Source organism: Rhipicephalus sanguineus, chromosome 6 (genome assembly GCF_013339695.2).
Source record: "Rhipicephalus sanguineus isolate Rsan-2018 chromosome 6, BIME_Rsan_1.4, whole genome shotgun sequence".
NCBI lineage: Eukaryota > Metazoa > Arthropoda > Arachnida > Ixodida > Ixodidae > Rhipicephalus > Rhipicephalus sanguineus.
This window is the reverse complement of record NC_051181.1, coordinates 53,508,814-53,534,820: the sequence shown is the minus strand read 5'-3', so window position 1 is coordinate 53,534,820 and position 26,007 is coordinate 53,508,814. Positions and strand designations below refer to the sequence as shown.

At 49.3% G+C, this 26,007-nt stretch overlaps 1 protein-coding gene across 1 annotated transcript in view; it reads right to left on the bottom strand.

Moving 5' to 3' along the window:
- The window catches only part of LOC119397265 (uncharacterized), a 150,313-nt gene extending 127,775 nt beyond the window's left edge, over window positions 1-22,538 (bottom strand). The window contains exons 1-4 of the mRNA XM_049416508.1: window positions 22,336-22,538; window positions 22,088-22,292; window positions 20,543-20,857; window positions 12,261-12,535 (exon numbers count right to left, since the gene is read on the bottom strand). Coding sequence (XP_049272465.1) covers window positions 12,261-12,535; window positions 20,543-20,857; window positions 22,088-22,292; window positions 22,336-22,538 — 998 coding nt within the window. The remainder of the gene's footprint in view (window positions 1-12,260; window positions 12,536-20,542; window positions 20,858-22,087; window positions 22,293-22,335) is intronic.
- Between the last annotated feature and the right edge of the window lie 3,469 nt (window positions 22,539-26,007).

Sequence of the window (26,007 nt, the reverse complement as noted above, 5' to 3'; positions counted from 1 at the left end):
GGTGGGTGGGCCAAGGGTTGGGTGGCAGGACGTTTACGATGAGGACCTATCAAGACAAGAGAAGCTGCGCAAAGTGCTCGGGTTCGTTCCAGGCTTTACTTGGGATATATTGTTTTCTAAGTAATACGCAGTCAGGTCGACCGAAGGGTAATTTCATGCAGTATATAATACTAAAAAAGCGTGTTAAAATGCGAGGATGTCGCCGCCGAAACGACAGAATGTTCATAACAGCCGCAGTTTCGCCTCATAAAGCACGCCGTGACGCGCAGCTACGTAGGCCCACAGTCGGTGGCCACTGCACCCAAGTTGTCGACGCGGCCGCAGTGGAACAGGCTCGCGAACTCGGGCATTGAGGCGACGGGTAGGTCGCACTGCGCCACTCGCGTCCTGTCCACATACTTGCGGGCGCAAAACAGCGAACAGTAGCGCACGAACAGGAGCTGCGCCTCGCCCACGTCGGGCCATCGACCCGTTGACCGTCTGGCCGGTTTGAAGGACTTGCGGGCGCTGTCCATGACGGTACTCAGCGCCCTCCGGCGACTGTAGATCTCGGCCGCCACAAACTTTGCCGGCGTCGTGTCGTTGGTGACGTTGCGGTAGGCTGTCACGAGACAAGAGACTTCGTCCTCAAATGAAGACACGTCGCCTGCGCGGGAATAGCATGTGTATAAGGGCAGCGTCACCTGTCAAGAGTAACGACGTCTATACATGGTGGACTGTGACTGAATTGAACACGTTCAAAGCGCTCATTCGAACTAGCAATACCTTGCAAGCATGATGCGAGCTTTAAAATATTTGGGCACATTCAAGGCATTCATACCGGAAATCTCTACCAACAGAAGAATAGATAAGATGTTTAAGCGAACCGTCAATCTTCCTCATTTCCTTGTAAATATGATATCGATGCAATAACTGTGACTGATACAATGGGTGTAGGCCTTGGGAATAGAAAGCAAGACGCCGTGATGTGCTCGCTCGCCCGCTCACAGATAGCCCCTGTTATAGGCATATTGTTGCCCAGCTGCATTAAATCGTGCCAACAAAACACGTCATTTTGATATATACCTTTATCACTTGACCAGTAAAATACGTTCCTTATTGAATATTCTACTTATGTAAAAAAACACGAGGTCATATATTGCCCCAAATGCCTCCTTTCTTTCTATGTTTTCTGCCTTGTTTTTCTGTTACCGGCCCATTGCACGTGTAGCTGCTGCCTTGCGAATATCGCGCCAGAATTTCTGGCAACATTCGAGATTGTTTTAGGATCATCTGTTGGGCTTGAGCGCGCAAAAGCGAACAGCTGACTTTATTCTCGAACTAAAGCGGCCACCAGCGACAAGGTTTGAATGTTCGATGCCGCATGTATAAATGCCGACAGGCCTTGCCGCGGTTCAGATTATCGACGGTCGACGCTCTGCTCGCCGCTATCAGTCTACAGCGTGTATTGCTTGTAGTTTGACTTTCCGTTCCCAACTTCGGCCAAATAAAGAGTTTCATCTTGGACACGCCGACTGCTTCCTTCGTCAACGTCACGACCCCGTGACATCTAGTGGAGGTGTTGTTCGTCCATGTTCCGGACGCCTCCGTCAAGCCGTGAACACAGCCACGGCCGCTACATAAAAAAAAGAATGTAGCGCCCATGAAACAGCCCCCGTCGCGGAGATGACATCGACGCCAACCACGACCAGCGAGCTAGCCGTAGGCAACAAGGTCTACCACCGGAATATGGGCCTCTACGCCACAAGACTCGGAAGACCAAGGCCAAGACCACGAATGCGGCAACGATGACAGCCACTGCGCCACTGCCCGCTATCGTGATGAAGCAGCAGCCAAGAAAGCCGCCGATCTTTCGGGGATCATCATGTAAGGATAATTCAGCAACGTGGTTCGGGTCGTACGAAAGGTCTGCGGTCTTCAACTGGGACATAGACGACAAGTTGCGCTTTGTGTACTTCGCGTTGGAAGAGAGCGCCAGGACCTTCGGGAGTCTACCCTGAGGACGTGGGACATCTTCCGGACCAGCTTCCTCGCAGCGTTCACAAGCGTCGTGCGAAAGGAAAGCGCCGCCGCTTTACTGGAAACACGGGTCCAGCTCCTGCATGAGCGAAAACGTGACAACCTTCGCGGAAGAGATGACCCGACTCTTCCTCCACATCGACCCTGACATGACCGAGGAGGAGGAGGTCCGTTTGCTCATGCGAGTAGTAAAGCGAGAGCTCTTCGCTGGGCTGATGCGGACCCCCCCCCCCCCTCGACAGTTCAGGAATTTGTCTCAGAAGCAACGACCACCTAGGAGACGCTGGAAATGCGAACCCGCCAATACAACTGCCGCTTGATCCAAGACAGCGCAGCAGTTCAAGCCGTGGGCTCCGACGATCTGCGCGAGACCATAAGGGTCGTAGTGCGCCAAGAACTTCGTCGAACGTTCTCGTCATGCCAGCCTCAAGATGCCTCAATTGCAGACATCGTACGCGAGGAAATGCAGCAGTCGCTGGGCATCCCCGAGTCAGCGGAGCCGCAGCTGCAAGCAATGAGCTGTGCTGCTGCAGCCCGACGCAACGCCCCGTTCCGCGCCCACGTCAATACGCCGCACCGCCGCAGCAGTTCCGCCGCCACCACCGACGTCATACCGCCCGCCAGCCAGCCAGCGATACAAGTCCAGGAAGACCGACACTTGGCGCGCCCCCGACCACCGCCCACTCTGCTACCATTGCGGAGAAGCTGGGCACACCTACCGCCGCTGCCAGTACCGACAGATGGGACTGCGTGGGTTCACCATTGACGCACTGCGTCCACAGCGGGGTGGCGACTACGCGACATCGCCGACTACCTTGCAGGAGCGTAGTGAAGACATTGACAACCTTCCCGTTCGCCGTCGCCAGGCCGCTATGTCTCACCGCAGTGCTGCCAGTACAATGGCCCAACCCGGGGCATTTCGCCTCGCCCGTATCCGGAAAACTAAAGGGAGCAACCGATGGAGGTGAGGTTGCTGTACGACGAAATATCGAAGATCCTCCGCCGCCAACGACAACGCCGCGACGAAATCTAAAGAACACGCCGAAAGCCGAGCGGAGCCCTGACGACACAACGTGGAAGCAGCGGAGCAAATAGAGGTAGCCGTGACCGGACGCCGCGACTTAACCGGAACGCAAGGCGATGAACTAGCGACCTCGACATACTATTGGACAGCCCCAACGTCACCGCTTTCGTCGACAATGGAGCCGACTATTCCGTCGTCAGTGGACCGTTCGCCACAAAGTTGAGGAAAGTTAGGACTGCTTGGCAAGGCCCCGAAATCAGGACCACTGGAGGCCATCCAATAACGCCTGCTGGAGTCTGCACCGCAAGAGTCACCATCAATAACCAGACTTATCCTGCGAGCTTTGTAAACTTACAACATTGCTCCAGGGATGTGATACTTGGGATGGACTTCCTAAGTCACCACGGCGCCTCATCGATTTGAGGTCTGAGTCAATAACACTAACCTCAGAAAAATCCCTGCCGCCCCACATGACACCAGGGAACCACGCATTGAATGTGATAGAAGACCACGTCACCATTCCGCCTCTCCAGCAACATCATTTCCGTCGGCACCGAAGAACCCGCAGGCCTTGAAGGCGTCGTCGAGGGCGATTAGCACCTGCTTCTGAACCGTCAGATTTGCGTCTCAAGAGGCATAGCCGAGCTGCGTGATGGCAAAGCAAATGTAGTTCCGGCAAACTTCAGCCACGAATATAGGCACCTCAACATTGCCACGACGGTCGCCTACATCGACGAATTCGCGAACGCCAGCAATGCTTTCGCCCTCTTCGATGTTACTGAACCTGCTTCGATCGAGGTCTCCAACGAGATTCCGACGTCAACCCGAGCCTCCCGAATCACAAGCAAGACCTGCTAAAAGCGCTGCTGCTGCAATTCAAGGACTGCATATCGTCATCGCCAAGAATTTAACAGACCCCGGTCGCGAAACATCGCATCATAACAGACGAAAGTGCCCGACCAATCAGTCAGAGCCCGTACCGAGTTTCAACGCGAGAACGCGATTTCCGTTACGAAACAGGTCGACGAAATGCTACGTGACGACATCATCCAGCCGTCCAAGAGTCCGTGGGCGTCACTTGTGGTGTTAGTGAGGAAGAAGGATGGAACCCTTCGTTTCTGCGTCGACTATCGTAGCCTGAACAAAATCACGAAGAAGGACGTGTACCCCCTCCCACGAAAAGACGACGCCCTAGATATACTCCACAGCGCGAAGTACTTTTCGCAATAATAATATGTGGGGTTTAACGTCCAAAAACCACGATATGATTATGAGAGACGCCGTATTGGAGGGCTCCGGAAATTTCGACCACCTGGGTTTCTTCAATGTGCACCTAAATCTAAGTACACGGGCCTCAAACATTTTCGCCTGCATCGAAAATGCAGCCGCCGCAGCCGGGATTCGATCCCGCGACCTTCGGGTCAGCAGTCGAGTGCCATGACCACTAGACCACCGTGGCGGGGCGAAGTACTTTTCGTCGATGGACCTCAAGACGGGCTACTGGCAAATAGAAGTCAACGAGAGAGACCGAGAAAAGACTGCCTTTATAACACCAGACGGCGTGTTCGAGTTCAAGGTCATGCCCTTTGGTCTTTGCTCAGCACTTGCGACATTTCAACGCGTTATGGATACAGTACTGGCCGGCTTGAAGTGGCGTACTTACCTCGTGTACTTGGATGACGTCGTTGTGTTTTCCTCAAACTTCGACGGACACCTTCGGCGCTTTGAAGCTGTACTTCAAGCAATAAAGACCTCCCGACTCAATTTGAAGCCTGAAAAGTGCCTCTTCGCGTACGAGGAGCTCTAGTTTTTGGGTCACGTGATCAGCAAGGATGATGTTCGCCCAGACCCGCGGAACAGAGCTGCCATCGTTGCCTTCCCGCCACCCACCGACAAGAAGGCCGTACACTGATTTTTTGGCTTGTGCGCCTACTACAGACGCTTCGTCAAGGAATTTTCACGAAACGCTGAGCCGCTAACGCACCTCACCAAGACCGACGTGCCATTCAAGTGGGAAACGGCACAAATCGAAGCATTTAAAGAGCTGAAATGACGTCTTCAGATGCATCCGGTACTAGCCCATTTCGACGAATACGCCGATACGGAAATCCACACCGACTCAAGCAGCGTAGGGCTCGGCGCCGTCCTTGTGCAGAAGACTGACGGGCTGGAAAGGGTAATCAGTTATGCTAGCCGGTTGCTATCAAAGGCAGAAAGGAACTATTCCACAACAGAAAAGGAGTGCCTGACCATCATCTGGGCTACATCGAAGTTTCGCCCCTACCTGTACGGCCGGCCCTTCAAAGTTGTGAGCGACTACCACTCCTTGCACTGGCTTGATAACTTGAAGGACCCTTCATGTCACCTCGCACGGTGGAGCTTAAGACTTCTAGAATTCGGCATTACCGTCGTTTACAAGTCCGGAAGAAAACACTCCGACGCTGACTGCCTGTCTCGTGCCCCCGTCGACCCACCGCCGCAGGACGATCAGGATGATGACTGCTTCTTAGGAAGCATAAGTGCCGACGACTTCGCCGAACGACAGCGAGCCGACCCGGAACTCGGGAGCCTTGTGGAATACCTCCAGGGCAGGACCGCCGTTCTTCCGAAAGTATTTAAGCGAGGATTGGCGTCGTTTTTGTTGCGAAACGGCATTCTCCTGAAGAACTTCTCGCCCCTTCGAGCCAACTACCCTCTCGTGATGCATTCAGCACTGAGACCAGAAGTCCTTCAGGCCCTACACGACGACCGGACGGCTGGACACCTCGGTGTTTCTCGCACGCTCGCAAGAATACAGGAAAGTAATACTGGCCGCGTCTTGTCGCCGACGTCGCCCGCTACGTAAGGATATGCCGAGACTGTCAGCGACGCAAGACACCGCCGACAAGAGCAGCAGGCTTTCTTCAGCCGATGGCACCACCTCGCCGACCGTTCCAGCAAATCGGTATGGACCTACCGGGGCCGTTCCCAACGTCGGCTTGCGGTAATAAGGTGATCGTCGTAGCTGCCGACTACCTGACCCGCTACGCCGAAACAAAGGCCTTATCTAGAGGCGGTGCCGCCGCCAGCGCCGGACCACCGCCTACCAACCACAGACCAATGGCCACAGCGAGCGTCTAAACAAGGCCATCGCCGACATGCTGGCCATGTACGTCAACCTCGAGCACAAGACGTGGGATGTCATCCTTCCGTACGTGACCTTCGCATACAACACGGCAGTACAAGTAACGACGCAGCTGTCGCCGTACAAGGTGGTCTACCGTTAAGGCACTCACCTGTCTGACCCAAGTAAACACGACCGCAGCTCAACGGTTAGGACAGCACTATAGGTGCTTAAAGTCAGGAGATGATTCGAACCTTGCTTTATACTTGAAAGTTTGCGGTTGTTTCCCAAGGTTGAAGAATACGGTAGTAGTAGGTCGCGGAGATACCAAACTGGAACGCGAAATCTTGGAAGCCGCGTTGGTTGAAGGTTGTGGACCCGACACGTGCGTGAGTGTGGCTTCAGTTGCCTTATTAAAATAAATAAAGAAGTGGGTTTCATTAATGGCCACTTTTAAGCGTGTTTCCTTTCGGTATCTCTTTAGTGATATATCTTCTTTTTAGCTTTTATTCTCTTGTTTTTTCCCGGTCATAGGTATTCAACTGTGTACCCACGTGCCACTTATCATTCGGTCGTTCTGGTGTTTTCTTTTTCCACGGGTTGCTGTTGTAACGGATTTGTATCTCGCGCCTGGCTCTGTTGTTCGTTGTTGGTTTTGGCGCAGATCATCGGAAGCCTTCCGCACATGCGTATATTGTCTAGCTGCGGCTATGTTTTCAATAGATGTTCACAGTTGTTAGTAGCGCTTCGTCCTGTGTGTTCCTTCTTTTGTTCCGTCCATCGCGCTTAATTTTCACCAAGTATACTTTCTTCTCAATGTAAGATATATAGGACTAAGCGAAAGTTGATACCACCAGTTATGCTTTGCTGCCGCGACGAAGGACGTGCAAAAAGCCGGAAATCACATAAAAAAAGAAACTTTGAACAAAGACGCGAGCAGCAGAATGTCGCCAGAAAAAACGGCAAGTTGAATTTAAAGTCTATTTCAGGCAAAAACAAAGTCGCCTGAATTACGCAAGTGAACAAATCATTCATTACGTGTGATGTTTCGCGCATTTTTGATTCTGTCGCGCTCTACGCAATAAAACCGAAATTTCTTTTTTCCCCCACTGTACAAAGTAAAACTACAGGGCAGCCATTGGCGAGGGAGGGAGGGGCAAGGCCGCGGTTGCCTTCCGTAATTATCTAAGGGGTGCGCAAAGTCAGCTCCATACGTTCACCCTGCAATGACGGGACCAGCGCCGTCGTTGTTTAACCCTTTCAGTCACGGTGTGTACATGCAATTGTACACATCAACTTCGAAGTCGCATCACGCACCGCGTGTTTCTTCAAATGACATGAAACTTGATGTGCACATTCGTGCAGGCTTCCTGAGTGGACAGCTAGCGCTTATTTAACTTCATTATGCTGTATGTTGCTGCAGATCACTTTCTTGGCAGACGATCACTTTGCGACGATCGTTCGACGTGCGACGTTGCAGGACCAACGTCAGCAGTATTTTTTTTTCTTCGCTCGAAAAGCATACAACCAAAAAACAAACTGTGCATGCATTTTGGGCCTATTAGTTGATTCCTTTTATGCAAGGATTGAAGCTGACTGATTGCAGAATAATTAGATATTTAATTATACGCTAATGAGCATTATTTAATGTAACTCAGACAAAACAACACATTCCTTCATTTTATTTCTTGGAATGTAATACTGAGTGCCTTGAAATCATGCCATGTAAATTTGATGCATTTGCAGACAGTGCATCATAATTCATGACTTAAAGGGTTAATATGCAGTGTTATGCAAATGCGTGCTTTCTACGATAGCGGCCGCCGAGGACCCCTGATGTGGTCTTCCAAGAAAGGTTTACGTCTCACCTTTATTCCCGGAAAGCCGGAGTAAAAAGGCAGGCCATTGTGAGCAGCAAGCCGTTCCGTCATTTACTTTTTTTATGGTGGATTGCAAAGCTTGTTTTCTGTCAGATACGTCGAGCGAAGTGGGGGAGGGTGGCGTCGGTGAGAAGTTACCCTTCTTGATGGAGCACCTGCGTATGCCTATGGGGGCAGCCACTGTGGGGCTTCGTGCAGAAAAGCGAAAGCCTTCTTTGCGCTTCTTTAGACTAAGAAAGAAAAAGACAAGCACTTGGCCCCAAACGCAAAGAATAAGCTCAAGTATGTCAACCTCGAAACAACTCCGATGCGCTTTTGGCTATGTGCTCAAAGACAATCGACAACGTGCGAAGGCGCACCAGGTGGTTGTTGCTCCGGGGCATGTCGACGTACGGCGCTCCACAGCTCGTATGCCAGCATGGCACCCAGCGTGGCCAGGTTGATGTGGGGTTCAGCGCCGCTGTAGAAGAGCGGCTGCACCATGGTGCCGGGCGTCACCCAGAGCAGGTTGCGGTCGTACTCGTAGCGCACCAGGGCTCGCTCGGGCGCCACGCACTCGGGGTCGGAGCGAATGTCGTCGACGCAGGCAGTATCGCCACTGTCGGATCGAGTTTGGAGCCTTAACGAAACCACCCTTGTGAAATACGTCCTGGAATGCGCACACAGACATCAGGCAGGCAATGTGAGCATGAGTACGCCAGCTTCATCAAGTTGCGCAGGGGAAAGAGGATGTTACAAAACAAGATACAAGGCTATGTAAGTCGTCATTTTTTAGCCTACTCTGTATGCATAATCCTAACAATCCAGGGCTACATGTTGCTTATGCTACGCTGATCTCGGCAAATTTGATTCTATAAGAACGCAATTATTATTTCATGAACAAGAACCTGTCAGCAAAAATAAGCATCATCAATTTTGGTAATAAGGAGTTAGTAATTCTTGCAAACGTTAGGTCGATTACTTGAACTAGCCTGCTGTGTGCTACCAATGCTTAGTTTCTGAGCAAAAGGCACATATGAACGGCTCAATGTCTCAGTGGAAAAGACAGTTCGCACTACAGGAAGAAACGTGTTATGACCTTCACAAGGGCAGTAATTTGGGCCAGTGGGTTGTTCATGATCGCCAATAAAACAGAGCATAGACAACTGACAAACGCGAAATGAAATACGAGCGCTCACTTCCAACCGCTTTATATTTCCTAGCGACACACAATTTACAGTACTGACATCAGAAGGAACACAGAATTACAACATGTGAAGAAACTCTTTTTCTTTGCTAAGAATAACGATTGAAGGGTTGCTTACACGCTGACCACCAAGTTCGTCTGTCAAGTCAGCTTCCATAAACTCACGTGAAATGTTTCCGGCTCCCAGAGACGACACGCGACTTGGCAAACATCGGAACACACCCGCAGCGAGAATAGTTATGAGTAGAGGCCGGATTTTCAGGCACTAAAAAAGCTTGTTTTAGGCGCCAAAAATAGGCAGGCAAAAACAATGTTTTAGGTGTCCAAAATCTAAATATAGGCAAAATAAATTTTCACATAAATGCAAATAATTTCAAACGAAGACGTGCGCGACTTCTGTCTACGACAGGAAAAGAAAAATGTTATTGCCTAAGATGACAAAAAGGCGCCAACAGTTTAACATAGCCGTGCAATTGTGCTTTGTCCCGTACGGTTCGCAGAACACGGTGAGTTAAGTGTCCACTGTCGATTGAACACACTTCTGGATGTTTTTTCGACATGACTGAGAAAAGCAGAGCGGGAGCAGATAGCCCGATCGCTAAAAGACCAGAAGGGAGGGATTCCTCCTATTGGCCGGGTCGAATCGCGTAGAGCGAATTTCTCTCCTCGCAGCAAACCACTGACGTAGCCAGGGGGAGGGAGTGTCGGGGGGTTCAACCCTCCCCTGAAACTTTTCACTTTTGCATGTGTACATATGCAAACACACGCACGAACATAAAGTATGGCTGAACCCCCCCCCCCTCCGACAAAAAAATTTCTGGCTAAGCTACTGCAGTGAACACCTTACACAGTAAAATACAACCAAACAAAAGCCGCGTGAACATCACAGTTTTCTTTCTTTTTTTTTGCTATTCACTCTCCTTTTCGCTGACGGCTCTCCGCGGTCTCTCATTCGTGAACCGCTCGCGCCACGTCAGTGCGGCGGCGTATGCTCGCCGGCGTGTCCCACTTCACTGCTGCTAGCGGTTCTTTCCGGGAGGTGGTTGAACTAGAGTACTAGTCTGAGCCCCGTAGAGTTCCGAACAGTCAATGTTGCGTGGTAACATAAATAACGGTCTGAAACAGCGCCCCGGAGCAAAACTCGAGGCTAAATAGTGTTCATATAAGCGCCAATTTCGAAAATAGGCATTTATTGGCATTTTTAAGCATTTAGGCACGAACGCCTAAAATAGGCATTTATAGGCACTATAAAGACACAATGAAAGCCCTTCTTAACCTCTAATTCATGCTCATATATCAAAGTGGCTCGATAGGAGCGCTAGGAACAAAATAGGCATTTGCCTAAAATCCGGTCTCTAGTGATGAGCTAGTTTGCCTTGCTTATACTTTTATATGTTGTACTTGTGCTCACATAATCTAGAATAGAGGAACTTGAGCTATTACACCCTAGCGCAAGACAATGGCACGCGATGCACAACGTTCACTGTGTACCGGAAAAAAAGGTCACAGTTTCGCCGCAAGGGCGAAGCAACGAATGCGATAGCAAGAAAAGCGGCCCGTGATGGACGCGCTGCTACGCTGCAAAAACATCTGGCCCCCGGCAGCAACTACCGCGCGAGCAGCCAGCCGAAGGGCGAGGTTTTCCCTGCGCAAATATTAGAAGAAGCGAGCGAGCTGGCCGACGACATTTAAATGCGCCCATTGCGCTCCTCGCGCCATCTCGCTGGTAATGAAGAAATGCTTATAAGCACCTGCCGTCTGTGAGTGCTGCCAACGGTAAAGGGTGTGTATATAACGCTCGCCGTTAGCTGCCTGAAGGATCTGCTCTTTGTGGCGTAATGGCTAGCGCCACGCGCTGCGGAAGGAGGTCGCTGGTTCGATTCCGCGCTTCGGAAGCATTTTTCTGAATTACTTTTTTTGGGACTTTTTATATACATATACATACTTATACATAAAAGGTGCATGACGGCGGCGGCAAAAACCAGTCGAGATTGTTAATATAGTTGCTATCGCATTAAAACTTATTCTTAATATTGATGCTGAGACATCTTTGCGATTCGGGTCAGTTCTACAAACTTGGACAACTAATTAGACGCACAAAATGCAACGTGAACATTAGCGCGCTGAGCATTGTTTTTCAGATTGTGGGAAAGGGCATGCATATAGGGAACAACCACAGTTCTACGCTTTTATAGAATTACCCTGCAAGAAGATTACTTTGACCTGAGCTCATTTTTAAGCACATCCACAAGTGTTGAGGCTAGTAAGAACTTGTGATACCCCGCGTCTGTTTCGAGCTTAGGCTGCATTAGATTTAGCGTCGAAAGCGCTTCCAGTCGCCTTAGGCATGGAATCATTGTTGAATATGTGACATTTACTAAAAGACCGCTCTGCAATAACTGGCGTGCTGCAACGCGTATGATGTGAATTAACCTTGCAACTACGAAAATGATGTAGAAATAACTGAGGGTACGGGGAGTGCCTACGGTGACTTTTGTTGTGATGTGACGCTCATTCTTGCATTCTCGACTGAAAGTACTTGGTAGAGTTTCACAACTCTACCAACTCTACCATACTGAAACTATGCTAGAGTTTAACAACTTGAAACTCCAAACTAGCTTGTGAGAAACGCCCTAGCCAGTCGAGGGATAGCAATAGTCTTGCCCAGATTAGGCGCCGGTTCTCAAAGTTCTTTGCAAGTTCCGTTTGCCGTCAGGAGGCGTACTTCAATAACACTATGCCGGGAATAACGGCAAGGTTGTGCCAGTTCTTACGAACAACCTGACTTTAAAAACGCTTCTGTGAATACGCGTGGCGGTTCTCTCACATCCGTTTAAATCAGTGTAAACGAGGTGTTTATATTTTAAGCAAACTGGTATGGGGCTGCCAAGAAAGGGAGACAAACCAGCGACATCGCGCTTAGCAGCAGCCGCTGCGAGACTACGGCGAGTCCTCAAAACTATACGTAACGCTCCCGCAACGAAGGTGTTGGCTTTTACGGAAGGTGATATACGCGATCGTGCATTATTTCGCAGGCAATGACGTCACCTGTTTGTCTTGGCGTTCAGTAGCGGAGAATGCGTGGACCAGTCGTAGTCGTAGTCACGCTCATCTGGGAGGCGCCAGCGCAGAACGTCCAGGTGCTTGAGCACCTCCACTTTGCCCATCTTCGTGCGCCACGTGACCACCATGCGGTAGTCGTTCCTGACGCCTTCCAACACAGCCTGAGCCATGCGTCGCAGTTCGGCAAGGTCTCGCCTGTCCTGGACTAACGCTCTGGTGGAGAATTGGATCCACGTCTTTGGCAATACCTCCCGCGCCATCTGCGTTCCGGTGACGTAATCCGGGTGTGGCGCGTTAAAGTTGTTCAATCACGTGACGTGCATCGTAACAGTGCGTAGTTCATCAATGTGGCTATCATTAATACTCACAGACAATTGTTATTCCACATAGTGTTTGAAGCTATGAAAAAGAATAGCATTCAAGGGGTCATGAAGCACCCCTTGGGCTGATTGAAAAAAACACATCCTGCGGAAAGCTGACACGGCTATGAACTGCTCTGCCAAATATTACAGTCGTGCGCGCCGCGTAATGGCCACAAGCGGAGCGCGAAGTTGCCGTTTCCCCAGGCACCCTCTTTTCAAACAGAGGCCGGTTCTCACTCTCGTCGGTGGGCGGGGCGTCTGTCCGCTGTACGTAGCAAGAGACATAGCATGCTTATTGGCCGATAGCCGACGTAAATCGAGAGCGGCGTTCGGATCAGATGCGCTTCTTGCCGCGGGGTGCCGCTACTTGCCGGCGCCGCACTCCTCAGTACACGGTAGCCGCACTCGCGCAAGCGAATCACAGCGGGAGAGCGATCGCGTTTCATGACGCGCGCTGGCGTAACTTCTTTCCCCCATGCCATCCCTCCCTGTCTAGCTTCCAGTGCGCTCGCCGGCACGAGAAAAGAGAGAACGCGCTGGGAGCGTGCGCCAAACCCCCGTAACTCCGCTGATTCTTGACGGATTCGAGAAATTTTTGCCGCAATCGATTCGGGAGGCAGTACACTCCGATACTGAGGCCATTAGATCATTACTTGGAAAAGTGGTTCATGACCCCTTTCAGGAATGAGCATATTCCGCCCAATATCAAATCCACACAGAGAAGACGAACCGCAATGGAGGATTAACTAGCTGAATTTTACTGCTGCTTGGCTGGGTCCAATAAGTGCACGAGATCGTGAAAAAACAAAATGCAAAGGTCGGCAGTGCATACAACGCGGACAGTGCGTCTTCCCGTGCATCGCATTGCGCATGAACGCCAGTGTATTGTCACAGAACGCCACGTTGGTATAAAAAAAAGGCAGAAGTTCAGGTGAAGATGGAAGCTTGGAGAGGTGAAAAATTAATGAACACGGGCTGTCGCTGTGGAGCCGACGTTTCGACTTGCCTTCTTCAAGCCTTGAAGAAAACAAGTCCGTTTGTCGAAACGTCGGCCCCAGCAACACCCCGTGTTTGTGTTCATAATTTATCGTCTCTTCTCGTAGGTATCAGTGACTCATCATTTTTATTTATGTAATGAACTTCAAAGAAGTCAGTAGTTACTATATTGCGGCTCTTTCCAAGTCTTTTTATTAGTAGTGTGCTTAGGTCGGCAAACTCACTCATAAGTCGACTTACTCAGACTCAGATCGAGCCGTGAGTGTGAGACTGAGTGCAGGGGCGTAGCCAGAAATATTTTTCAGGGTGTTCAACCATACTTTATGTCGGTTCGCGCGTTTGTATGTGCGTGTACATATACGCAAGCAAAATTGAAAAATTTAGGGGGGGGGGGGGTTAACCCCCAACCCCCCCTCCTCCCTTGGCTACGCCCCTGTCTGAGTGTACTTTGGTGACTTTGAGTCCGAGTGTGTCCAGTTGAGAAATATTTTAGTGAGCTTGAGTCCGAGTGAGGATGGTCGAAGAAAATTTTGGTGAGTATGTGTCCGAGTGAGCCCGAAGGGCAACAATACTTCATGAGTGAGTCTGTGTGAGCTCCACATTTTTGCCGACCTATGGTGACGTGTGACTATTCCGAAGACGAATTTCCAAGACGAAATTTCTAAGACAAATTGAATTTTCCTCATTCGAAGCATATTTGATTCGGAAAATGCATATTCAGATTTCCTCGAATGCTCGGCCATGGCCGAAAAGACTGTTAAGAAGGTGAATATTCGGACAAATTCAAATATCCAAACAAGTAACGGAGTGCGAATGCTACGAATTCTTATTTTTATACTAAGAAATCGCTAAACGCACCCGTTTTAAGCCTACTACAGTTAAAACAGGATTGTTACGAACCCCCGCCTAAGGCCATTTGGAGCCTACTACGGCTAAAATTTCGCCGCCTTCGCTGATATTCGCTGCCTTCGTAGTGAATCGTCCTATTGACGCCATTTCTGTGCTCTCGATGCTCTTTGTCATAGTTTCAAAATCTTCTATGGCACCACGACACGCCATACAGCACGGTCGTGTGAGAGAGTCAGAATTTATTTCGTGCGCAAGTCAAAAGAAACAAAATAAAGAAAATAAAGGGTGCTTGTCGCCAACATTCACTGGGGCCTCGCATTATATTTGCTAGCGGCGGTGCCATTAAGGAGGTGCAAATGTGTATTTTGTGGTTACTGCATACTACCGCTCGGTGCATAGTTATTATGAGTTCACGGCAAGAAGCTACTGTAATCACTGAGAAATACGTATAACTCGCGCATTACGCCCCTGCCAGTGGCGTAGCCAGGGGATGGCACACCGGGCCCGTGCCCCCCCCCCCCGAAATTATTTTCTGCGATGGGACACAGAGCACAAAATGACACTCGACCACACGTACCTGCCCGGACCCCACGTCAAATCAAGGGCGTGCCCCCTCCGCCCCCCCCCCCCCCCCGAAAAAAAATTTCTGCCTATGCCACTGCTCCTTGCTCCATTTAAGCTTCATCTCCTGCACGCCCGTGCGACAGGCGCGGCTTAAGTGTTATTCTGCAGCTCTCTTGCTTACAGCATATTTTGCACGTTCGTGCTCTGGTAATGGATGCTATGAAATAATCGTCAAAAACGTTACCTAATCAATATTTAAGTGTTCGAAAAAACAATCTGCGCAATCCTGACATGGCCTGCTGCCACATTAATTCTAAGTGAAGTGGCCTTTCCAAATTTCAGATGTGTTGTAACTGAGCGCGTAGAGAGTGCTCACTTGTCGAGCAACTGTTTTTTCTGTCTGCCTGTCTGTGTCCGCCTTTGCCTTCATGCTCTCGAAGCCGTCCAACTTAATATAGTATTGTCTTGAGTAACGGAAACATCTTTCTGCTAAAAGGAAAGAAAGAGAGGAAGTACATATACTATGGTCGTAATTGATCCGAACGGCGGGGGTTCGATCCCGACCGCGGCGGCCGCATTTTCGATGAAGGCAAAAATGCGAGAGGCCCGTGTGCTTAGCTGTAAGTGCACGAACCGCAAGTGGTCGAAATTGGCGTAGCCCTACACTACGACGTGCCTCATATTCTTGTCGTGGTTTTGGCAGGTAAAACTCCGGTAATTATTATTATGGCCATATTAAGAACACTGAACTTTACAGATATCTTTTAGTGCCAACTTCAATGCCTTCCTATTGAATTCGAGCATTGGAAGGGTCATTTTATAAAACTCCTGACAGAAAAACTGTAGGCTAAATGTTGCTGCACTGCATGATACTTGAAATGACGCTGTTCTACTTTATGTGAATTATATTGTGCTCCAAGTGTATGATTTCGATCCGTTGTATTTTTCGCTAGTACAGAATAAGAAACATTCCATTATTAAGAGAGACACGAATAAGGCAGGGAGGTTAACCAGGCACTGTTCCGGTTTGCTATCCTGCACTGGGGGAGGGCATCAGTGGCCGGAAGGATATTATCATAAATAAAAGAACAACAAACATACGAAAATATGGCCAGCCAGCCAGTAGTACTGAATGAGTATCTAACGAATGTGATTCTGGAGTGAGGCTTAATTTCTGCTGGGTAACCGAATGCGCAAAAGAAGAAAATAAAATCGGTGACTGGTTTCTCGAAGTGCAGTGCTATTTCTAGCACTCTTTCAGTTCTGAAAATTGGAAGTGATTAGAAAATAATTATTATGAAGTAATGAGAGGCATTTTTGCTTTAGGAAATCATACATCTCGAGGTCTGATCTATTAAGCTTTTCTACCATTTAGAAAGTTATCTCGGTGCGTCCTTTCAAATGAATAAAGTATTGTAATCACGAGCATTAAATGCGCGCTAAACTATTACGCTGAATTGTTTTAAATCCTTAGCCATATGCTCTGCCTTGCTTCATTTTCAAGTTGAAGTATATAAACTCAATTGTAGGTTTAATATATCTAGCCCAGAAAGTCAGTCCCTCTTATCCGTAATCACGATGGTGCGCTGTACAGAACAACATCTGCGTCTTTATTGCGTGGGTTGTTCCAATTTCCAGCATTTTACCGAACTATATATGGAAAGCTGACGCCAGATGCAATGTCACTGAGCAATACGGCGACCTGTGTGCGACTCATCTTCGTAAAGTGTCATGCTGAAGAGCATCTGCGCACAACCCGAACACGTCGACGTTCGCGCATTACACATCGAGTGTCACTCTAGGGTTGCGTAATTTGTGCCTCCTTTCCCGCAAACACGATGATGGCATCAAGCATATATATTCCTGGTGTACGTAGTTACTAGAGGCGATTCTGGCGCTGCCGTCGTTTATCTGCATGAATGCGATAGGTAATAGCACTGGTGTAGCCAGAGAGGGGGTTGCGGATTTAAACCTACCCCCCTCCCGAAGCTGCAGATATTGTTAGTGTGCATATACATGCATGCATGCATACAAAGAGACGCGCGAACATGCATAAAAAGGTGTTCCCTCCCCCTTCTCCCCACGAAAAAAGCTCCTGGCTACGCACCTGGGTGGTAATATGGATTTGCCTCATCGTTATGCTTTAATTGGACGTTTGTTGTGGCGTTACTATTATACGTGTTATTAAGGCCGAAGCCTTAAGTGCTTGATCGGACGCTGGCTTTGAAAAGCGCGGCGTGCAGTACAAAAACTACGTCAGCATGGTGAGCTTAATAAAGATCACTGTTTGAGCACGAATAGAATCTAGGTATTATGCATAACAGTCAAGTATTCTACCACAGAGCCACGCCAAAGCTTGAAACTGCTTTGGTAAAAGACCGTATACATTTGTCATATCAGGCAGACTGTCGCCTTAGCAGATGTAGTATTGTGTTATAGAAGCGTATAATCGAACCTGGCCTCACATCAAGTGAACTGCGCAACGAGTGGGTCTTTTAAAGATGCCAATCTCTTCCAAAGTGCTTAGCTGTAATTCATCATCATCGTCATGAGCCACAGCATCAACAGTCTGTGCAGCTACTCAGGTCACCCCTGAAGCCGTCTTGATGATGAGGGTGATAAAATAGCCACACGGGATGGCACTTGCCTTCGAGTCGTCTTAGGCGAATGTATAAGGGACCATATGATTTATCTTCATGTATTTCCACGAAAATAAGATACTATACTGCTCTGTTCCAGTCATTACCCGCTCACTGCCGCGCATCTGCAACAAAATCTCACTTTTAAATAGACAAAGATGACTTTATTTACGAATAATTTACAAGCTTAGAAGCTGTCACAGCGAGAGCTCTGATATCTAGCTCCTCTTGATGATCTAGGCATTTGTCCGTTTGCTCGTAGCGTGGAGACAATATTCTAATAGATTTGTTGCGTAAAGGCAACACATCTACACACGTGCATGCGTATTGCATGTTGTTATGTATATAACGCTATACTTTTGGAGAAATAATACATGTTAATACTCACATCGCTATCGGACCCTGCAAGGAAACTGTTAAGGCAGATTTACATGCTTTGCTTGGAAGTCTTGGGCTGGTAAAGCTACACACTTGCACTTTCCTAAAACGCTATCGTCAGAGCAATATTTGTAGCAATATTTGTAGCTCTAGCAATATTGTAGAAAATTCTGTCGTCCGAAGTGCCTAGTTAGCTGCCTCGTTTTGCCTGTGCCCACGCGTACTGATGCGATGTGCTGTCTCTCGTATTTATCGTTAAAGATGCGCCATCTCTCCCTCAGTCTTTTTGAGGCTGTCGCATGAAAGGGGCACTGCAACACTTTTTCAGCATGGTCAGAAAACGCTGCCGATCAGTCGTTGAGGCTCCCGAGAACACGCGAGACAAACATTATAGCGCAGCACGCGGCCTGGGATTTACAATAAATTCGCAAAGTCAGCTGAAAAGCGCTTCCTCTTCGCTCGACAAAAAAATTATGCTTACGGCGTCACAGGCAGGTTCTACGCCATTGGCTGATTTGAACATGGCGCGCTCGGTAGTTACTGCGGCCGCCGCGAAAGGCCGCGAGTTGCTGCGCGTGCGCGCGATCTAGAGTCACTGGACATTGCCTTATACCATGTTTATATACCATTCTAGAGTGACTCTAGAATGGTATATGGCAATGTCCAGTGACTCTGATGTCCAGTGACTCTGATCACTGTCCAGTGATCCAGAAATGTATATGGCAATGTCCAGGCAATGTCCAGTGACTCTAGATCGCGCGTGCGCGCGATCTAGAGTCACTGGACATTGCCTTATACCATGGTATAAGGCAATGTTATGGTATACCTTATACCATAACATTGCCTTATACCATGTTTATCAACAGAGTTCCACGCTTCTGTTTTGTGCAATGCCAAATGATCATGCCAAAATTGCCTTCAAGGTATACCAGTAAACAGTTATCATTTTAATAAATCTTTGATTTCGCTCTCGTGCATGACACGCTTATAACTCGGATAGCCTGCGTAATCTGTTCAACAGATCGAGATACAAACAGCCGAGCAAATAGAAAGGTATGTAGTTTTCAATATCGCTGACCATAGCGAACCGAAAATGTGAAGCATCCTGTCGCATAAGATCTTTTCCAGCAAAGTTAGTGTAGTTCACTGCAGGAAGGAGTGTTATTCGAGGGGGGCGAATTCGTTCAGGCCAACTATGCAGCCACGTAGAACGGCGCTCTTTGACATTAATGTTTCGCACACGGCAAACGAGATTCCCAAAGTAGCTCACCAGTAACGTTCGATTGATGGTGAGCTACTCTCTTCTGGCATCTGCATGCAGTGGCGTAGCCAGGGGGTGGCACACCAGGCCCGTGCCCCTCCCCCCCCCCCCCGAAATTTTTTTCCCGTGGCATACATAGCACGAAATGGCACTCGATCACATCTGCCTGCCAGGCCCCCGCTTCGGATCAAGGAGGTTGCCCCCCCCCCCCCCCCCCCGAAAAAAATGTCTGCTTACGCCCCTTTCTGCATGACGCGTTTAAAAAAGGGACGAAGTATTTCTGGGGACCGTGGTGCTGCTAAATGTCCGGCCACACTCTGCATTGAACGCGCCTGCACCCAAGCTCACTCTACCCAAAGCGCTTGGAAGGGATATGGCGGCGAAAGGTCACGTGATGCGAGTAAGCCAATCGCGGCGGCGGCGGCGCGCGGAAAACAGATGCGATACTCTGAAATTTTTCCAGTGACTCTAGCGCGATCGCACTGAAAGTACGCCACGCGTTCGAAGAAAGACAGAAAATGAAAATGTGCTCAAGGTCAGGAAGCGCGCGTGACGTACCTTCATCTCCCGTGCATTCCCCCTGCTTAGCTTCCAGCGCGTCCGTCGGGGCGAGAGAAGAGAGAAAGCAAATACAGCGTGCGACAAATCTTTGTAACTCCGCTCGTACTGAACATATTCAAAGGATTTTGCGGCGTTCGATTCGTGAGGGAATAAGTTCCTTTAGAGAAGCCATTATGGCTACTTAGAAAAGTGTTGCAGGGCCCCTTTAAAGCGATGCGCTTCAACGACGCTCCCTGGCGGAGTGCGATGATGTTTAAACATATACACGGTCCATTTTTTGCGGCATCATTTCTTACAAGAGCATCACGTTGTGTGGCGAATCGTGCAATCATCGGAGGAAAAATCAGTACGAAGACTGGACACGAAGGAGCACACAGCACGAGCGGTGGTGACGTGTACTCGTGTTGTGTGATCTTTCCCAACTGTGCAGTTTTCGCGCTGTTTTTTCCTTCAGTCTTACACAATGTAATACGTACCATCTAGCCGACCTGCTGCAATTTATTTCTAATAAATCGGGCTCTTTCGCTCAGCGCTCGAGTTGCGTGCTCTTTCTCTTGTGTCCAGTCTTCGCGTTATTCTTTTTTCCCTTCAAAGTAGCGTGTACCAACTATTCCCTCAACAGACCCTAGGTGCATTCATCGCCCATGTCAGCCTCACCTCCGCGCAGGTGCGGACGGCCTCGAGTCTTTCGTCGGGCTCTCCAGTCACGAGGTGCCTCTGGTACTCCCACTCGAATACGGGTTGGAGCAGCGTCGACAGCGCGAACAGGTTACCGAGGGAGACTACGGCGCCCGCGGCGGGGTGGCCGAACGCTGCGTTCGTGATGTTGTGGAGCAGGTGCGGATGTCTGAAGAGGGCCACAGAGTCTGGCCTCAGCCTGCGCGCAGCGGACCGGTGGGGCAGGTGCCTCTTGAAGATGCGCAGCCACGAGCGCAGCTGCGAAGTGTTGAGGAAGTGGAAGGCTTCCTGCATCTGCGTTGAACAGAGGGGCTTTAGTAAGGTGGCGGTGTGATTATGTAATGAGGCCGCGACAAGGCAACTAGTTGTTTCAATTGAGCAATTATTGAGCAAATGTGAGATATTCTAAGAATGGATTAACAGCGTAGCTGTTTATCGTACGGCACAACGGAGATGCAAAATTACACACCATAGCCGATCACACAACGTACAACCAAATCCGAAATTTTTGTCCAGAAAGTCCCTTCTGAATTTAGCACTACTCCTTTAACGTTTACATTTGATTAGAATGGTACGTGCCTCTCTTTCCGGCGTTTCGTGCACCATCTTTAGGCGTTTCGTGGGCCATCTCAATTGGTGCTTGCTGCCCGTGAGTACTTTTCTTCATTTTTAGCGGACCAATGGTTAGTGGTGGGGTTTGTCCAATCGTATGACACATACGTTTTGGTTGACGCACAGGAAAAATACATAGAACGACAGCAACACAGAGCTTCGCTCCAAAAAAATAGACAACTTCTTCATTTTAGAATGATCAGAGTCAACGGGGAAGTACTGAGGGACACCAATGCGCAATACCACTGTTCGGGTCGCAGGTTAACGCAAGCGGTGGGAGATCGTTGCATGTGGCTGGTCACCTTAGACGCAACCACAAGCATCGAAAAGAGCACCAGCCCTCCCAAGCCGCCGCTTCTCCCGCTCGATGGCGAGGCGCTTGACAATTCCAGTTGTTTGGGACCGATATCAAGGTATGTTAGCATTACGCAAAGCCACGTTCGTAGTTTTACTGGATAATAGAAATACTGGACTCAATAAATAATGCCACAACTATATACGCGCAATGTCATCCGCACCACGACGCGCTAGAACAGACCTCATAAGATGGCCGGAAGCACTCGAGCCAACAATGAAGGTCTAATGAACGTTGGCAGAAGCGAATATTTGGCTCAAAGCAGACGTTCCGTGACGCCGCTCTATTTACCATTTCACTGTACGACACTTCCAACACAAGAAAGCCCACGGGACCTCCTCTAATCGGCGTGCATCAAGGTACAAGCACTCTCGGCTCGTCATCGCTGTTTCCCTGGCATGTGCTCCCTCGTAGCTACCGTAAATCCCATGACCTGATACATCAGCATGGACTGTGCATGCACAGTGGCAGCACGAGTGCGCCTGAAGTGTCTGCATTCAAAGTTGATTTCATGTTTATGACGATATCAGTATGAATATTTGATAGTATATGCTCGCCTTCATGATAACTGTCTCCTTGCGAGGCACAAACCTGGCGCTGAGCTCGGCATGCAGGTGCGCCAGGTCGTGGGCTAGCTCGTCCACGTTCTGCGTTACCTCGTCGATGGCGCCGACAACCTTTTGCATGAGCTGCTCTTGGTCGTCATGTTCCGCGCAGTCGCGGAGCATCGGACCCGAAAATAGCGGCCTCGCTGGTTCCACGCTGAGAAGGCCCGAGTCCGGGTTTTGGCGCAACCACAACAGACTGGGCACGTCCGAACTTCAGGGACCGCTCCACGATTTTGTCCAAGAGTTTCTCCGTGCTATTGGCGTCGAGCAGCCAAGCGCTTACGTTAACGCCTACATCTCGCAGGTAAGCGTACATTGTATCGTGCAGGTCGAGTTCCATGCTGTACGTCGCGTGGCAGCTGGTGTAGAGGGCAGACAGCTCGCAGAATGTCGGCGGCATGGCGATGGCCTGAGTGGTTGCACACTGCGAGGCGATCAAGGCGTACACTAAACCGTCGGAGAAGTAATTGTGAAATACGTAATGAATTATTCGGCGACATTTGTCAGTTTTGTAACAACATCGTGAAGCGCTGATGGCAATAACGAGGTCTAACGTTTCGTTTGGGCTCCTGAGGTAGTGTCGCTGCCATGGACATGGACATGACACTTCGCGACACAAGCAAAGCGACTTCCTGAATAAAACAGAGCTCTAGCGGCTATACTATAGGTGTTTCACAATGATGGCGTCATGAGCTGCGTAGCCATTGGAGCTGCTGTCGACACGCCACAATGGTGCACCAGAGGAAGCACCTCTTCCCCAACTTCTGCCCCCAACGGTACTCATAGACACCCTTCTCTCTGTCGCTATGCCGTATCTATGGCAGCGTTCTATAAAATATGGTTATGTCAGCCAAGCATTTCTACGGGGTCGTATAATGCTTAAAGATGGCGGTTTTTAAATAAAAAGGCAGTGCCGCTGTCAATGTTTTTATCTGCGGTGGGGGCAAGAAGTAACTGATTAACAGGTCTCATTATTATTTTTGAAATACTAAATTCATCATCATTATCATATCGGAGAAACTGAAGAAAACTCCCACGTTGCTGAGCTCCAACCCCGATGAGCAGGTCTTGATCAAGGGACGTGCTGGGCAGCCTCCAGGCAGTGCGGCCCCCGGCCGGCTGGCCGTCGCCGCCTCCCGCAACTGAACCCCACCAAGGATTACTTTTCAGATCCTTGGTGGATTTGAAAACCCGGCTGCGGTGGTCGCATTTCGGTGGAGGCGAAATGTTAGAGGCCCGCACACTTTAATATTGGTGGACGCTAAAGAACCTCAAGGTGGTCAAAATTCCGGAGCCCTCCGTCCACTACAGCGTGCCTCATAATCATATGGTGGTTTTAGCACGTAAAAACCGCAGATTTTATAATTACAGCACGGCGACCAAGGCATATTTTCAGCTTCCAAAGTTGCATTTAATTGGCAATTGCATTAAACAAAAAGTACTCTTCGACATTAGAAATCGAATATTCGACAAACTGCTTGGCTCTCAGGATTAGGTGCGTATGGTGAATAAGATATATTAACTGCTTGGACTTCATCACGCAAGAAACGACTGCAAAAGCTGCCCCAATTTATGCTTCTATCTAAGCAACCGTGATTTAGAGCACATTCATGCCGCACTCATTTTTATACTGTCGTTACAAGCCTGTTGCTCCAAGTTCCTTTAAGAGGCCGCACAAGACTCGTGAAGAGAGTGACAATTTTTCAACAGTGCAAGAAGCTTCGTCATCCTGCACGAAGTGATTACTAAAGTGAACAATTTACGCTTGAATCTCAGCAATTCTGATTGGCAGTTTCATGCTGTACTTAGTCACTTTTTCGCCAAAGCGCTCTTCTATTGAGTCGTATAAATAGAGATGTCACAATTGTTTTCGCACACGTGTGGCTACATTTGGCTACTTTTACTGCCCTTGGATTAAGTTGACTACTTCTTGGCAACTTTTTTCAATATTTCGGCTACTTTTGGTCTTTCGAACACGGCATCCCTGTCGCTACGCATCGCTTTCCACGATTGAGCTACGCACCTGTGGCTGACGGAGCCATCGAACGTTGATCCTTCAGCCACACTAGATACAACAGCCACACCGCATTTTCGGCCACTGACGAGAGCACGTGGACAGGGTACCGGCGTCCCGCAACGGCTAATATTGTGGCGAAAAGCCCTGCGGGACGCCGGTTACCCTGTCCACGCGCTGTTTTCAGTACAGAAAAATGCGATAATAAAGCTAAGAGAACAGGTGGTTCGTGCGATTACATTCACAAAAAGTAGAAGGAAGGTAGTTGTGCTGTACATGCAAGGGATTTCACATGATTTGAAGAATGATGCTAGCAATCTGGAAGTAGACGCGGTATCATCAGCTCGACATAAGTTATCGAGCGTATGTAAGGCACTGATCCACTTAGAGAGACTCGCCGCCGAGAATGCGCGAAAAAAGCACCAGCGCCCTTTTGCGCCCGGCGCACAAGGTGTGTATCAGTGCGCATTCTAGTGTGGCAAAGCATACATATATGGCAGACCGTAGGTGTCTCAATGACATAGTAAGGGAGCATGAGTAAAAACTTGAGTGTTATCGAGAGGGTCAATTTGTCAGTGCATTGTGGGTGTGAACCACTACTCTAAGGATTGTGTCGTCATGTATGGAATCATAGACAAGGACACGCGGGAAATTGTTGTGGCAAGCTTGATAGCAAAAGAAAGTGCCAACTGCGCCAGCGCCTCTTCGATTGCTCTGAGCACAAGGCAAGTTGCTATCTGGACAATGCTGGTTTGCGGGAGTGGTAATCTTTGCTGTGTAATCGTAATGTATTTGGTGCACATTTCTGTGTATTCGTGGTGTCAGTATAAATAGTTGGCTCTCTGAGATGAAATTCAGTTGATAGCGCAAGTCCGATCGTCTTTGACCGTCTTTACAGTCTTTAGAACGCTATGGCGCTGCCCATAAACTTGCCCCCAAAACTCGGCTAACAAGATGCAACCTGAAAATAGCAGATGATGAAGCCAACGAAGGTATAGGGGACGTTAATTGCACTGTTGTATAGTAGTAATTATGATACAGATGTGAAGGAAGTAAAGTGGACGCCACTCATGTCAACGCTTCAGCACTCGAAGAGTTCTCGACTTTCCACTTCTTTTCTGATAAACTCAAGCGGAGATAGCAAGCTGTTCTGCGATGTGGAAGATGTCTGCTCACCTGCTGCGCCGTTTCCTCTAGGCGACGGGTGTTCGTTCATTTGTTCGCCGCCTCGTCTGTAGTACTCGAGTAGCAAGCTCTTCTGGTAGGCTTCTGGTAGACTTCAGAGGGTGATCGGTCGTAGAAAGGTTAAGAACAATTGCTCCGTAATATTCAACGCCCGGAGACTGCGAACATTAGCTCGATGTCGTCATACTAGTGACGCAATCCGCGTACATCTTCTGCTGACCGAACGGTTTGTGAATCGATGAGGTGCTCGACGAGGTCTTCGACTATGACGTCTTCCTTAGCATATCGTGCAACGAGGATGGCCCATGCGTCTTGATAACAGACCGAGCTTGCGGTTAGTCTGGCGACAGCAGCAATGGCGGGGCATGTTAGCGCTGATCTCAAATAGGCAAACGCGTCTCAGATGTTGTCTGGCTCAAATGTTTACAGGAGCCTTTTTGGAACCACACGCACCGGCCATCTCGAGATAGCGCCGCGTGCGGCGCAGCGGAGGTGCGAGTAGCCCACCTGCGCATTTTAAAAGGGGCAGCCCGCGCGCTGTCCTGGGGGAGAGATCCCCTGCCTGCCACGAAGGACAGACGCTGCCACCCACGCTGGCCGATTGCTGTTTTCCTAGCTCATCGACTCCGCCTGCTTTGGCCGACCTTTCCGTATGAGCCATCGTTGTAAA